Raw genomic sequence first — 14,006 nt, 5'->3', positions numbered from 1 at the left:
ATAAAATGTTCTGATAATGCTAAAAGTACATTTTTTTTCTAAAATGAGTGAGATCTAAGGTCTTGGTTGTTAGTGAACATTTAATGGTCACATAATACACTTTATAAGAGAATGAAGTAATCCCCATGTCCTGGACAACTACTTATGTTATTAGATTAAGATGCTATATGTCTTGTGTGATTTCAGAACATGGAGGCAATTAGCTTAATAACTGGCTAGACAAGAAAGTGAATACTAATATAAGATTAGTCAAATATCTGTGAGCTCCAGAGATAGTAGTGTTAATACAGTGGTAAGATATGATGTTCAGAACTATTCTGTAATGAAATTTGAGGGACATTATAATAACCTTTAGAGAATATACACTCTCAGTCCCCAGGGTAGACTAGAAACAAATATTTATTAAAAGTAAAAAATGTTATGCTAAAAACTTCTTGTCTGCTAGTCAGATGAATTCTTTTCATAGCAGGTGTGTGTTTATTTGTTTTTTAGGGATGGGGTGTGTTGTTCAAAAGCAACTCATGGGAGAAGATACCATGCTCTCATAAAGTTCCATTCACATAGAACTGATTAAATTATCTTTATTTCAATAGGGAATAAAATTCTGGGAACCATAAGGATAATATTTTTAATAATCTCTACATAGTGATCAATGTCTGGTCCTTATAAAATTGACAAAGGATTATTATTCTAGGGTCTGGTCTTTATGGCATCACTTTCATTAAAATATACTCCAGTCACCATTTCTCTAATCTGAAGCCTTAAGATCTAATGCCTGTTAGCTTTAAGAATCTTTTTTTTGCGTTAAGTAGTATTTTTCAGTGACTATAGAGAAAAGTTCAGGGAAACCATTCATTTTAGGCAGCCATGGCATTTCATTGAAATCATTACCAATTCTGAAGGAAGTGTCTTTAACATTTCTCATGCTCTGAAACTACTCTATTAAACTCCCATAAGTACCCATAAGACAGTAGATTAACCCTTGAGGGGTTGTGAAGTTTTTATTGTTTGTTTTTGTTTTTGTTTTTGTTTTGTTTTTTTTTTTACATGCTATAGTTCACAAGTCCCTACTTTCCTCTTGATTGCTGGTTGATAACAATTAGTCAGCCAGATTATAGCCATTTTATGAAATTCAAGGACAAGAGATAAGGGGCTAAAAGAAAGGCCACTTATAGGAGAATGCAGGAAAAAAGGTAATGTTGAAAAGGATTTTTTTCTTTCCATGAAATCTTTTCCACAGAAGACTGGATAAATGAATTGTAACATGAGTAAAAACTAGCTGCATTCTTTATAAACTATGAGTCTCAACTTAAATGAAATATGAAAAGTAATGGAATACAGTGCTATAAAACTTTAAAAAGTTTTTTATATACTACCTAATTTGTTGAAGCAAATATCCTGATTTTATGAAATAGGAAATTGAGATTCAGAGGAGATAACTAACTTACCTAGGGTCACAAAACTAGTAACTTTCATACATGGGTTTCAAACCTAGATTTTTCTGACTTCAAGACCAGTACTCTTCCAATATTCCATGCAGCTTTTCTGTGCTATCTTGGAATTGATTCCTTGTGATATGCTAAACATAGCTTGTTTTCCTTCTGTATAATTTCATCATGATCACTGAGCAAACCTATATTGCTGCAATGGAAAAAGATTCTTTTGAAGTAGGTCAATGAAAACTTGTTGTGTATTGGGATTAAACTGTTTTGTTGTTTAAATCTCAACTTCACCCCCCCAAGGAGAATTTAGAATGCTTAAGATTTAATTATGTTTCCAATATTACATGGTTATTAACAACCAATGTTCTAGTGTTTCCAAATCCCCCATCTATCTTGACATTTTGCATTATTGGTTTAATTTGAATGTCTAGAAGATATATGTACATGTTAGTAACACACAGAAAAAAGCCAAATTTAAGGCTACAAGTTCAAATGATTGTGTAACTTTTAATGTTCTTTGTTGTACAATATGTCTTGTTGACTCTAATCTAAAATCTAAAGCCATAGTATTTTTCACTCATAAGCACTCAATTAATGCATTTTACAGGACCATGGTGTCTCAGAGTGAGAAAGGATAAAAAAGATTCTTTATTTCAATTCAAAGCTAAATAAGAAACTTCTTTGCAACACTTGAAATGGCAAGAGGTCACCTAGCTTTCTGCATCCTGTGATAGGGAATCTAATGATTTCCAAGGCAGTTCACTCTTTTTCTGGATATCTGGACTTGTTAGGAAGTTTTTTCCTTCTATCAGGCCAAAATCTGACCATCAATTCTACCTACTGCTCCCAATTATATACTTTGAGCCAGTATAATATTTGCATCATATTTTCCTCTGTGGCAGAACTTTACATAACTTAAGATATTTGTTATGTTCCTCTTAAGGTTTCTTCTTTCCAAAATCCTGGGTTGCCATTTCACCATTCTGGCCTGCTTTGGTCTGGCTGAACTACAGTCTGTTGTGCCCAAGATGGGGTGTTCCAAACTGAACACTGTAATTCAGTTATGGTCTGAACATAGAACAATACAGTGGGAATCATTAACTCTTTTGTACATACAACACTTTTGTTAAATTAGTTTAAAGGAAGTATGCGATTTATGGCTTCTCCCAAATCACTTTTAAAAAGGTTAAATTGTATACATCAGAGCTTCTCAAACTGTTTTCCACAGTCACATTAGACACCTCTTGAAGTGGTTCACAATTTTAATGTTAGTTCACACTATGTTCCTTTCAATAACATCTCTTGAATACTTGAGATGTTTTTGCTTATTTGTACTTTCAACTATGCCATTAATTTTGAAAACTTTCCTGTTTGCAACCTGTATGTTAGCTGACTATGGGGCAGTTGCTATGAAAATATTGTGGAACATAAAATGAAGGTGATTGTGGCAAATCTGATTCCAAAGTTTAAAATGTTACACAGTGCCAAACAGGAACATACAACTCATAAATAAATAATGAGTTATTTAAGAATAAAATTTTAAAAATTCCACTTATATGTATTATTTCTTCAAATGACTATTTAGTTATGAGGACATACATATGTATTGTTTGGACCTAATTATTCAATAAATGGTACTGTTAGGTATTCATTTTGAGCTGAAGGATATGAAAAAAAATTACCAAAACAATAGACATTTGCTAAGGGTCTAGTTTGAGTCAGGAACTATTTTAAGTGCTAAATTTAATATAATATAATATAATATAATGTAATATAATATAATATAATATAATATAATATAATATAATATAATATAATATAATATAATATAATATAATATAATATAATATAATATAATATAATATAATATTTAAATTTAATAATTTAAGTACTTAAATAAAGATATCAGTGATGACATATATAATGCCACATAAAGTGATGTCACTGGAGGGAAGAAAACTTGGTAGATTGGGGTATATGGCATATGAATATTGGAAAGCTGGTAGCAAAAAGGGGATTTTAGGTATAGGAACAGGAATAAGCTATAACACTTGCTATCTACACTTTACACAAAATAAGCTATTTAATATTTGTACCTGTGAAGGAATCACCTCTTTCTTCTCAAAGCTTATTTCAGAGCAATTGTCCATAAGAAGGACTGCTTGAGAACCAGAAGAGATAGAAGATATAGATTGAGGTGTCCACAGCAGTGGCAAAGCAGACTGTGGGTATGATAAAAATTTAGGGAACAGCAAAATCTCCATGGAATGCTAAATGGTTCCCAAGTCTTAGAAATTCAATAGAGAAGTGAAAGCAATTTCAAAAAACAGAAAATATGGTCTCATTTTATCAAGAATGAATAGGTGTACACCACATACACACACACACACACACACACACACACACAATTGACTAAAGCTCCCCTTTAATCCTTCGTTCCTCTTTGCTTTTTTAAAAAATGTCCTTCTTTAATAGATCAAAACTGCACTGAGATTTTTGAGATAACTATAAACCTTGTCTTCTCATAATTAGGGATCTCAGGAGGTATCTAGTAAAAATCAAAATTTTGGAAGCACTTAAGAGATCATGATCCACAGGAATTAATTTCCTAATATTACACAAATCAGTCTACTAATCAATTCACTCACAAGCATTTATTAAGCACTTACAATAAATCAGATACTTTTGCAGGGTGGAATGGGTTTACATGACCCCCCCAAAAAAAAAAACAAAAAAATAAACAATCCCTGGATAAAAGGAGATTATTTTTCATTTACAAAAATAACATATATAGATATAAGTAGATTCAAAGAATATACAAAGTTAAATAATTTTTCAGGGAAAGAGAAAGCACCAGGAAAAGGGAGCATCCAGGTGGCACAATAGAAAAAAAAATATTGGGTCTAGAGATGGGAAGAATAGAGTTCAAATTCAGCTTCAGATAATAACTGGGTGATATATGGCAAGTCAGCCTCTGTTTGCCTCAGTTTTATCACCTGTAAAATGGTGATAATAATAGTGCCAACTTCCCAGGATCAACCAAAAGTATAAAATATTTAGCACAGTGCTTGATGCAACATATTGTATAAATGTTAGTCATTGTCACTATCATTATGTAAGGAGGATAAGGAAAGTTCTGAAAGCTCTTCAGGACAGTTTGAAGGAAGACACCAATTGCAAAAAGCAGAGGTATAGAGGGTCCATTCTAGTCAAGGGGGACTCTCTGTACAAAGGCATGGAGATTCAATTAATTTTTAGCATCTCACTTCACAATCTACAAAAGAGGGTACTTGTATCCCCAATAGAAGCATCTTAGAAAAGAAATGGTGTGTTAATTATAGGTATTAAGGACAACTACCTAAGGTGAAGCTGCAAATTTCTGTTAATTTGTAGTGAGGATTCAGCTAAGTATAGGATAGATAACTCTTTGTGTTAGAAGTTAATTCTGGTTAAAAATGAATCAGTGTATGATTACAGAAAGCTATTTAAATTAGCTATAATCTTTAGTGAGGGTGGATACAGTGCATAGAGTGTCAGGTTTGGATGCAGGAAGACCTGAATTCAAATATGGCCTTCACCACTAGTGACCCTGAACAAGTTGTCCAATCCTGTTTGCCTCTGTTTGCTCATCTGTAAAATGAACTAAAGAAGGAAATAGCAAACCACTATACTATCTTTGCCAAGAAAATCCCAAATGAGGTCATGAAGCATTGGACATAACTGAAAAGATAACAACAAATAATGTTGGGACATAACCCAGTGATAATCCTGGATTGTGTAACCTAGAAATCTGAAACAAGGATAGAAAAATATTTAATGAAGGGAACAGCTAGTGAAAACCCAAGATATGTATGTCATACTCTGCTGGTTATTAATTAGATGTTTGGTGAGTGTGCTTCCACGCACACACAGTGAAGGGCCTTACTTCAGAGCACATACATGCAATCGTTCAATTACTATTTCCTTCACTCATCATGTCGCAAAGATGAGCCTTTTCCTTAACTGTTGAGGCAGTATTGGGTATGCATACAGAAAGTACCACTCTTTCTTTGGTTACATTCAAATGAGGAGGATAAAATGGTATAAGCCTTCAGGTGGGAGAAGAAACCTGGGTCCTTTATCTCTCCACCTGGACTCCATGAGCTCATGGCCCTGCTATTGCTTCAGTTCCCTAATCATAATCTTCATCTTAGTTCAAAGAGTATTTCAAATAGTTGTGATCTTGTAAACTTTGTAAGGCTGGAAGAGGAAGCTATCAGAGGTCCAAGAACTTTAATCCTTAGCAATTTGCTGGTGATCAAGTCTAGTGTAATATTGTTGTCCTGAGCAGTCACTTGCTTGACTCATCCCATTAGTGGGTTGAAATGGTAGTCAAGATGCTGTGCTCTTCAGAAAGGGAGTGTTTTGGGGGGCGGGTAGGTGGCGCAGTGGATAGAGCACCAGCCCTGAATTCAGGAGGACCCAAGTTCAAATCTGGTTTCAGACACTTAACACTTCCTAGCTGTGTGACCTTAGGCAAGTCACTTAACCCCAGCCTCAGAAAAAAGGGGGGAAAAAAAAGAAAGAAAGAAAGGGAGTGTTTTTTCTATAGTGCTCCTGCACTGGAAGCAAACTTGATAGGGGTCAATACTTTGTAGAAACTGTTTGAAGTTTGAGTTTATATTCTTTAGGGACCAAAATGGTTGAGGGAAATTTGATTTGGGAGGGTGTTTTTGCATTTAAGCCTTGTTCTCTTATTTCATATGTAATATATGAATATATAAATTAAATCAAAAGTTAAAAGTTCTATCTTTTCAGTAAATATAAAAAACACTCAATATTAATTAAGTGATTTGGGTACTCCTAAGAGAGGTAATGGACTAACATGCAGAATAAAATACACTTATTTCAACACGGCCATTATGGGAATTTGTTTTCTTGACTATACTTATTTCTTTTTTCCTGGGGTAAGGGGGAAAAGTAAAAGAGAGAAAGAAATGATTGACAAGTGAAAAAATTCAAAACACATAACATAATCTAGTAAATCATTAGTTCAATAAATGAAATAGATGAGATAATAATTGATGATTGATACCAGGGAGAATACAATATGGGGGATTAATATCAATACTTGAAAAGGATTTGATTATATAGCCAATATCACTATTAAAATTCAGATATGCAAAAATAATCTGAAAAGGAACTTGTCTGCTTGTAACATATTAGGGAAAGTAACTGAAAATTTATATCAAAAGAAAGGGGGGGGAAACCAGCAGTTGTTTTTTAACATAATAGATGCTGGAAATTAGGGAATACAAATTAGGGGAAAAAACTAGAATCTTTCCAGTGAGCCCCTCATAAATGGGGCCAAATTTCTATCCATATGAAGCTCAATGTCGTTCTAGTCTGGGAAGATAAAAGCCTAAACCTTTCTTCCCACCTCCTTTTCATCCTCCTCACTGAATGCAGCCATCAATGGAATCTGATTTCATCTGTGTGCATACAACCAGTTCTAGTTCACAACTGAGTACAAATTCTCTTTCTGCCATTCTTTAAATAAACAAAATAATTCACAAAATACCTGTTAATGCTCTTGGTCATTGTCTTTTGTTTTTAAAGAGGACCAAAGTGACATCACTGTTAGGATCAAGGTATGGTATGGACAGCTATGGCTGATCAAATCAATATGGGTTCAGAAAAAGTCCATGTGAACATTTAGAGTGAAATGTCTCTAAATTGTGCATCACATGTTTCTTTTGAGTGAATGCTCTAAATTGAAGAGCAGGGTCTTTGTTAGAGCCTTCTATTTGAAATAAGAGAACATGAGATTGAATACGAGCTTTGCCATTTACTACCTGCATGTCCTCAGGTATAATATAAGGGTGTTTGACTAAATAATACCTAAGGTCCCTTCTAGCATAAATCTATGATACTTTAACTTTTTTTATGGCATATGCTCCTACACATTCCAGACAAATCCCCCTAATTATCCTTCATTCCTCTCATTAACATTCCTATCTTATTGTAAAATTTAGCAGCAAAATTCTACAAAATAACAGAATATTTTTAGTGTGAAACTTTTGAACTAACATGCTACAGTATTGGAGAGACATTGCCTATTCTGTCTTTGGGTTTTTCTAGAACTATGCTATAATTTATAACAAAGGGAAGCAGTTTTTAGATGAAATAAGCTAGTAAAATTTACTCAGAGATTATGATTCAAGATGTCAAATCATTGTATTTTTTAAAGTACTGCCCCTTGAACCAAAGCATATGAATATAAGTTGAACATCTCCAGAATTTTCCTCCTCTAACACATCTGATGTGAACAGAGACTTATAGTCCATCTCTAATTGGAAAAAAGTCCATTTTCTCTCTTTCAGATGGTATGGATCCAGTAGATTAAAAGTAATTCTCCTTGTCTTTAAATGACTAAAACTTCACTTTCCATTTTTGATTCAGTTTGAGGTTACTCCTTGCCTTTCATCAGCATTAAGTTACTATTCTTTGGCACCTTGTTAATTTCAGATACTAACCTTATATATTGACTGCTAAGTTCAAGGTGATAAAATTTTTCAGCATGTTTGCCAATTAGATCGGTAATATTTATTATTATTTTATTATTCAATCATTTCCAGTTGACAATGCTTCCTTTTGATAAATGATAGTTTCATTATGTCTAATATTCCTTTCTGTTCAAATTTCAAACATATTTCATATATCCTTCCTCACCATGATGGAATTATTATTTTTCAAATTAAAAAAATATCAACCCTGCAATATTAATAATGGTTTTTTAAAATAAAAGGTCATAGAGATAAAAAAAGAGCAGCTAGTTTTTTTTTCTTTTCTCATATTTTTTTTCCACTTTTGCTCAGATTTTTCCTATGCAGCAAGATGAATATGGAAATATAGTTAGAAGAATTGCACATGGTTAATTTATATTAGGATTGTTTGTTGTCTTAGGGAGGGGAGATAAAGGTAGAGAAGGAGAAAAATTTGGAACAAAGGTTGTGCAAAGGTGAATGTTGAAAATGATCTTTGCACATATTTGGAAACATAAAATGCTCTTAAAATAAAAAACAGCTAGGTGGCACACTAGATTGAATACCAGACCAGGAATTAGGAAGAACAGAGTTCAAATCCAACTCAGACATTTATTTATTATGGATTCTGGGAAAGTCACTCAATTCTGTTTTTCTCAGTTTCCTCATCTGTAATGTGAGCTAGAGAAGGAAATGGCTAATTACTCTAGTACCTTTGCCAAGAAAAGTCCCATATCGAGTCATGAAGAATATGACTCAATTGAAGCAACTTGACCACAACAAAAAGGGTTAAAGAATAAGTAGTTTAAAATAAGAAAAAAAATAATATTCTATTAACAGTCAAAGATATGGGGGAATATTTTTCTTCCTAAAACATTTCAAATTTATGAATATAATAAAAATCACTTCAAAAATCTATAAAAAACAATGTTTTCCCTCTCAATTTTCATGTTAATTTAATATTCCTTGTGAGAATTTATTATTCTTCCTTGTTTCCCTTTCACTTCTATTTTTATATATTGAAAATTTGCTGAGATTTAAAATTTTTGTGCCTGAGGGGGACAATGTATAAGATGATATTATAGAAAACTCTCCATTTTCTTAAAAAAAATACAACTCGTATTAGAAACTATTTATATTAGACTTTGAGATTCCATCAGAAATACACTAGTTGCACACTCAGATATACACACTCAGAACTTGGTGCTGACCTCCTTTTGGCTCAGTTTTTCTCATGATGTGCCAAAATCCTACTGTGTGGGAAAAACAAGGGAATAAGCCATTCCTGTATAACCAAAAAAGATCAACTTCTACTTACTTAATAGTATGAGGGTCATTCTCTGTCAGCTAAAAAGAAAGAATGTCTAAGTTTATTGGAGGGGCAATGTTTATAGGGAAAGAAGGTTAATTATAGGGATTCTCCCTTTAGATAGTCAATGATTTATTGAGGGGGAAGGGAAGAGGGGGGAGAACTTAAAGCTCTCATTCCTCCCAACTCCTAGATGTGAAAACTGAAGCTCTCTATTAGTTACTTCATGTCTTATGAAAAGTGCTCAAGAAGGTCAAAAAAGGATATACTAGGGATACACCTAGAAATTTCAATCAAGTAAGCAACTATCCTACTAATTATATGGCAGCTGTCACTGCATATATCCCATTTCTAATGGTGTGATGGAGACAGTTCATACTGGAGAGCCAGTTGTTATATTTTTAGAGTGAACATTTATACCTCAGAAATCAGCAAACATTGCAAATTAGAACTTGATTTATTAATTTTTGCTGATTGTTTAAACTTGAAAAAGTGATGGAAAATGTATATAATAGAGATTAAATTTTACAAGTCCGCTATGCTTTCATTCCCTCCCTCCCCACACCAGTCAAAAAGGCCAAATGTTGAATATTTATCATCACATCCCTATCTATCCTTGATTCTCAATAGCAGTTTCTAGGTTTAGGCCTTGAAGCCACATAAAAAGGCAATTTGGAGGCTGTCTGAGGAGGCTAAATGTTGTCTTGCCCATTAGAAAGAGAACTTCTGAAGCAGGGGGGTTGTTCCTGCTTTTCTATTTGGCATAATGTTTTGCATATAGTAAATACCTAAAAGCTTCATTGATTCATAATACTTGAGAGACTGTACTAGTTGGGTAAAAGGAAGTTCTCACCTAAGAGTAAATGTTATTTGAATCTTTCCACAACAAAGAGGAAGGATAAAGTAATTTGCCACATATGCCAGAATAAATTTTTTTTCAAATTTGAAAGAAAATTATTACTGGAGTTGAACTAATTTTACAAAGTGAGTAGGGAAAATTCCCATGATACTGTACCACAGGGTTGGGCTTGATGGCAGGGCCTGTGTTTTGCCTTTCTTTTTATTCTCAGAGTTTAGGATAGCCTCTAACATGTAGTAAGTATTTCAATATTATTGGTTGAATGATTTACTTAGAGATTTAGCAGAGATGGAATAAAGTTACTGCCTATAATTTCAGAGGAGACCCTTTCTTCATAATTTACTGTGTTTGCCCACTATATAGCTTCTCTACAGTTCTGGTTAGGATATCTATAAAAGGAAAGAAATCATTTCTCTTCATAATTAGAGATAAGGTTTAAATATAAATATTCTTGGGATTTTCATAGTTTCACCTGAAATCATACTAACTTATTGATAACTGATATGTGATTCTTTTTTGAGAGGCTTTATAAGAAGAATTAGAATATGAGACATCAGTAGATGGATAGATTACTTAACTTTCATCATCTTGCTCAGAAATTGTTTTACCACACCTCCTCTTAACTACCCTGTAAAAAATGCAAAAAAGCAAATTTCTTCACAGGTCATTAGTCTAACATCCATTTTCCTTTTGAGGTCTTAACATTGAGTATTATTTTTCTTAGCTAACAGCAAAGATACTTTCAGAATTATCTACACATGCAAGGTAACCACATCAAGGCACCCATTGTTCTATTCTATTTTAATCTTATTTAATCAATCAAGTAGAGCCTAGTATATATGGGAAAGTAAAGATTAAACTGCCATACTTAACAATTGTCTTCAGCACTAGGCTTCATAACAGCAATGTCAGCAGATTTATTTTCCCCATATAAAGGCTTTCTAATTCACTCTGTGTACCCTGTAATAATTATGGACAGTATTTATTCAGAAGGAGTGCTGGGCAAGTTTGGAAAAGCAGCTAGTAAGAACAGAAACAAGAGGTCATTTTATAAAACAAAAAGCAAAATTTATACATGGTCAAAATATGCAAGAAAATGAAATTGCTCATTCTCAAGCAGTTTGCTACTCTATTCCTTTATCCAAAAGAAGCCTCCAAATCCTCAAAATATAGATTAGTAGATTAAATAAAAACAACTCCAACATACATTTTAAAATATAATCAAATCTTTGTAGCAATTTAGCAAATATAAGCTTATCTTCTCTGAGATATTAGTTAAGGGAATGTGTAAGGAATTACTGACTATACTTATTAGAAAAAAAAAAAACTTCTTTAAGTTTTTCAACAAAAACTGCATATTTTCACCATTACTTTAATTTAAAAATACTTATTAGGTGTTTACTATATTTTAGGGATTATTTTTGCCTCCCCCCAATTTATTTTTAAAGATTAGCTAAGAAATTATCTCCTATAGTTGCTTTATACTTTTTAAACAGGTTGTTCTTGCTATGCAAATTAGAAAGTATAATGCAAAAAGAAATTACAAAGTTTTTCTGAAGTATCAAACTCATCTAACAATAACACTTTCTCCTACAACACACTGGAAATATTTTTTTCAGTATCCTAAATTATCATGTTAATGATACTTTAAACAAACTTACTATGTTAGAAATGGGATAAGCCTGTGGGGGGAATAGAGGGAGCAAAGAGTAGAACAGATTAGTTTTAAATGGACTGGTGACATTACAAAACACATCAAAACTAAAGAGATTTCTTTCAGTGGCTTAAAAAATGAAACCCAAATGTCCCTAGAAGCATAAAAAGAAGGTTACCCTTAAGATACTCAAAGCCCAAATTATTTCATTTTTCCTTTCTTCAAAGAAAAATTCCAAGTTAACTTTCATAATTAAGAGCTGCACCTGAAAACAAAGCTTTCTACTTACCCTAGTGTATGCAGCACCATCTCCTAAATCACCTTAATTCCAGTGTATCCAGAGTGTATATTGATACAAAAAGGAGAAAATATAGACTAGGACAAAATTTGACCAAAGAGTTAATTACAACAGAGATCAAAACAGAACTCTCTGAAATGCTAGGGAGCAAGATGAACTTAATCCCCGCCTCCAGAGCCTGGTATATACTGTGTCTATCTTTAACTTGTAAATGATTTGGTTTCACATTCCATTGAAGTCCTACTGGCAGATGCCTTTGGTAAACTCACCAATCACAAGCTTTCATGTCCCCTCCCTTTCTCCCCCAGCCCTGGCGGTGCTTCCGTTCTGATATCTAATACAGATTTACTCAGCTGTCTTTTTACCTGTCTCTGCATGGATGAAAGAGGATGCTTTCATTGATGGCTGTTATTGAAAGACTGGAACTAAAGACCAGAATGAGAAATCATTCTGCTGCTCCCCCTCTTCTGGCCTCCCTTCCCCCATCCCCTCCTCTCCTAGCCAGAAATCAAACTAACTTCCAAACTTGGCTGCCCACAGAGGAATGTTCTCTGATTGGCATTACAGCAAGTGGAAAGCAATAGAGAACAGCTCCTGTACTTTCCTCTTCACTAGCAATCTCCTAGGTATATGCAAGACAAATGTATTGTGTGACTACATTTATTTTTCCTATGAGGACAGAAGAACAAATATAGGACATAAGAAATTATGTTGGAACACAATAGGATTTGTATTTTCACAAATGACTTTTTTATCCTAAAATAAAATTAAAAAAAAAAAGGCAAAACTTTTTCTTGAGAATTGAAATGGAATTTAAGAAATGAGCTTTTAGAACTCATCAAAAGAGAAAACCAAAGAGTGAAAGGTTAAGAAACTTGCTCAGATGAATTGTACCTACAAGGATTTAAATCACTCTCTCAATTAAGCCCCCAGGCACAGATTATCAATAGCATTTCCCAGAAGCTGGTATAAGAACAACAAAAGAAACTGTACTGCTTCCTACTGCTTTCAGAGCCAACTATATCAGGGACTATGATCTGTGATAGATTAGGAAAGAGTTATTCCACTTTAGGAAAATAATTTGGAGGAAAGGAAACAGGAGTAGAGATAGGGTTTGAGAAAATGAGATGATTTTACCAGATGTCATTTCACATCAAAGACACTTTCTCTGAAAAGTTCATATATATTTTCCTATAGTTTTCCCACAATTTGTGTTTCTTCATTGTGATGTCAGGATATATGAATTCCTTGTTAACTCTCCTATTCAGCATTTAGCCAGTGCCTGGCAATTGTACACAATTAAAAATGTTTATTGATTGACTGATTTGTTATAGTGCTTGGGTAAAAATGTGTATTTATACCTATCTAGATGAATTTTAGTTCAACAAAAGGAAAAAAAAATGACAAAAGTAACAATAAACAGTTCATTACTCCCCTGTACCCATGTAATGTCAAGTGAACTAAAGGGAGATCCTCAATACATCAGGTGAAGACTTTGTGGTAGATTTATGGGACAACATGAAAAAGAGTTACACAGAATAGACATACATGGATGAGTTGCGATTTGTACTATTAGGAGAAGTAGCCATTACACAGAAGAGATTAGAGATCCAATGGAATAAAGGAAAGTTTCATAACAATTAGAAGTGTACAAGTATAGAATAAGTTGCGGATGAATATAGTGATTTTTCAGATAATGTAGCTTCTTGAGTACAGACTGAACTACTACTTATTTTTTAAAAAATAATAGCTTTTTATTTTTAAAACATATGCAAAGACAGTTTTCAACATTAACTCTTGCAAAATCTTGAAAAACACAAAATGTTTATGTTTCAAAATTATCTCCCTCCTTCCTTCCCCCCTCCCCCATAGTGAGCAATCCAATATAGGTCAAATGTACAATTCTTCTAAACATTTCTA

The 14,006-nt window shown here is 33.3% G+C and overlaps 1 protein-coding gene across 24 annotated transcripts in view; it reads right to left on the bottom strand.

Moving 5' to 3' along the window:
* DTNA (dystrobrevin alpha) overlaps nt 1-12,836 on the bottom strand; it is a 329,968-nt gene extending 317,132 nt beyond the window's left edge. For 6 of the 24 annotated variants that reach the window (XM_074277749.1, XM_074277726.1, XM_074277740.1 and 3 more), the window contains exon 1: nt 12,078-12,832. Coding sequence is in view for 21 of the 24 variants with exons in the window: in XM_074277726.1 (XP_074133827.1) it covers nt 12,078-12,097 (20 nt within the window). In the remaining 3 variants the exon portion in view is untranslated. Of the gene's footprint in view, nt 1-12,077 lie in introns of all 24 variants that reach the window. The other 18 variants (XM_074277657.1, XM_074277844.1, XM_074277767.1 and 15 more) reach the window with 6 other exon arrangements.
* Between the last annotated feature and the right edge of the window lie 1,170 nt (nt 12,837-14,006).

The sequence above is a fragment of the Sminthopsis crassicaudata genome, chromosome 1, assembly GCF_048593235.1.
Source record: "Sminthopsis crassicaudata isolate SCR6 chromosome 1, ASM4859323v1, whole genome shotgun sequence".
In the NCBI taxonomy this organism is placed as follows: domain Eukaryota; kingdom Metazoa; phylum Chordata; class Mammalia; order Dasyuromorphia; family Dasyuridae; genus Sminthopsis; species Sminthopsis crassicaudata.
Note: the sequence above shows the minus strand (reverse complement) of the source record. Positions and strands in the feature narration are given on the sequence as shown.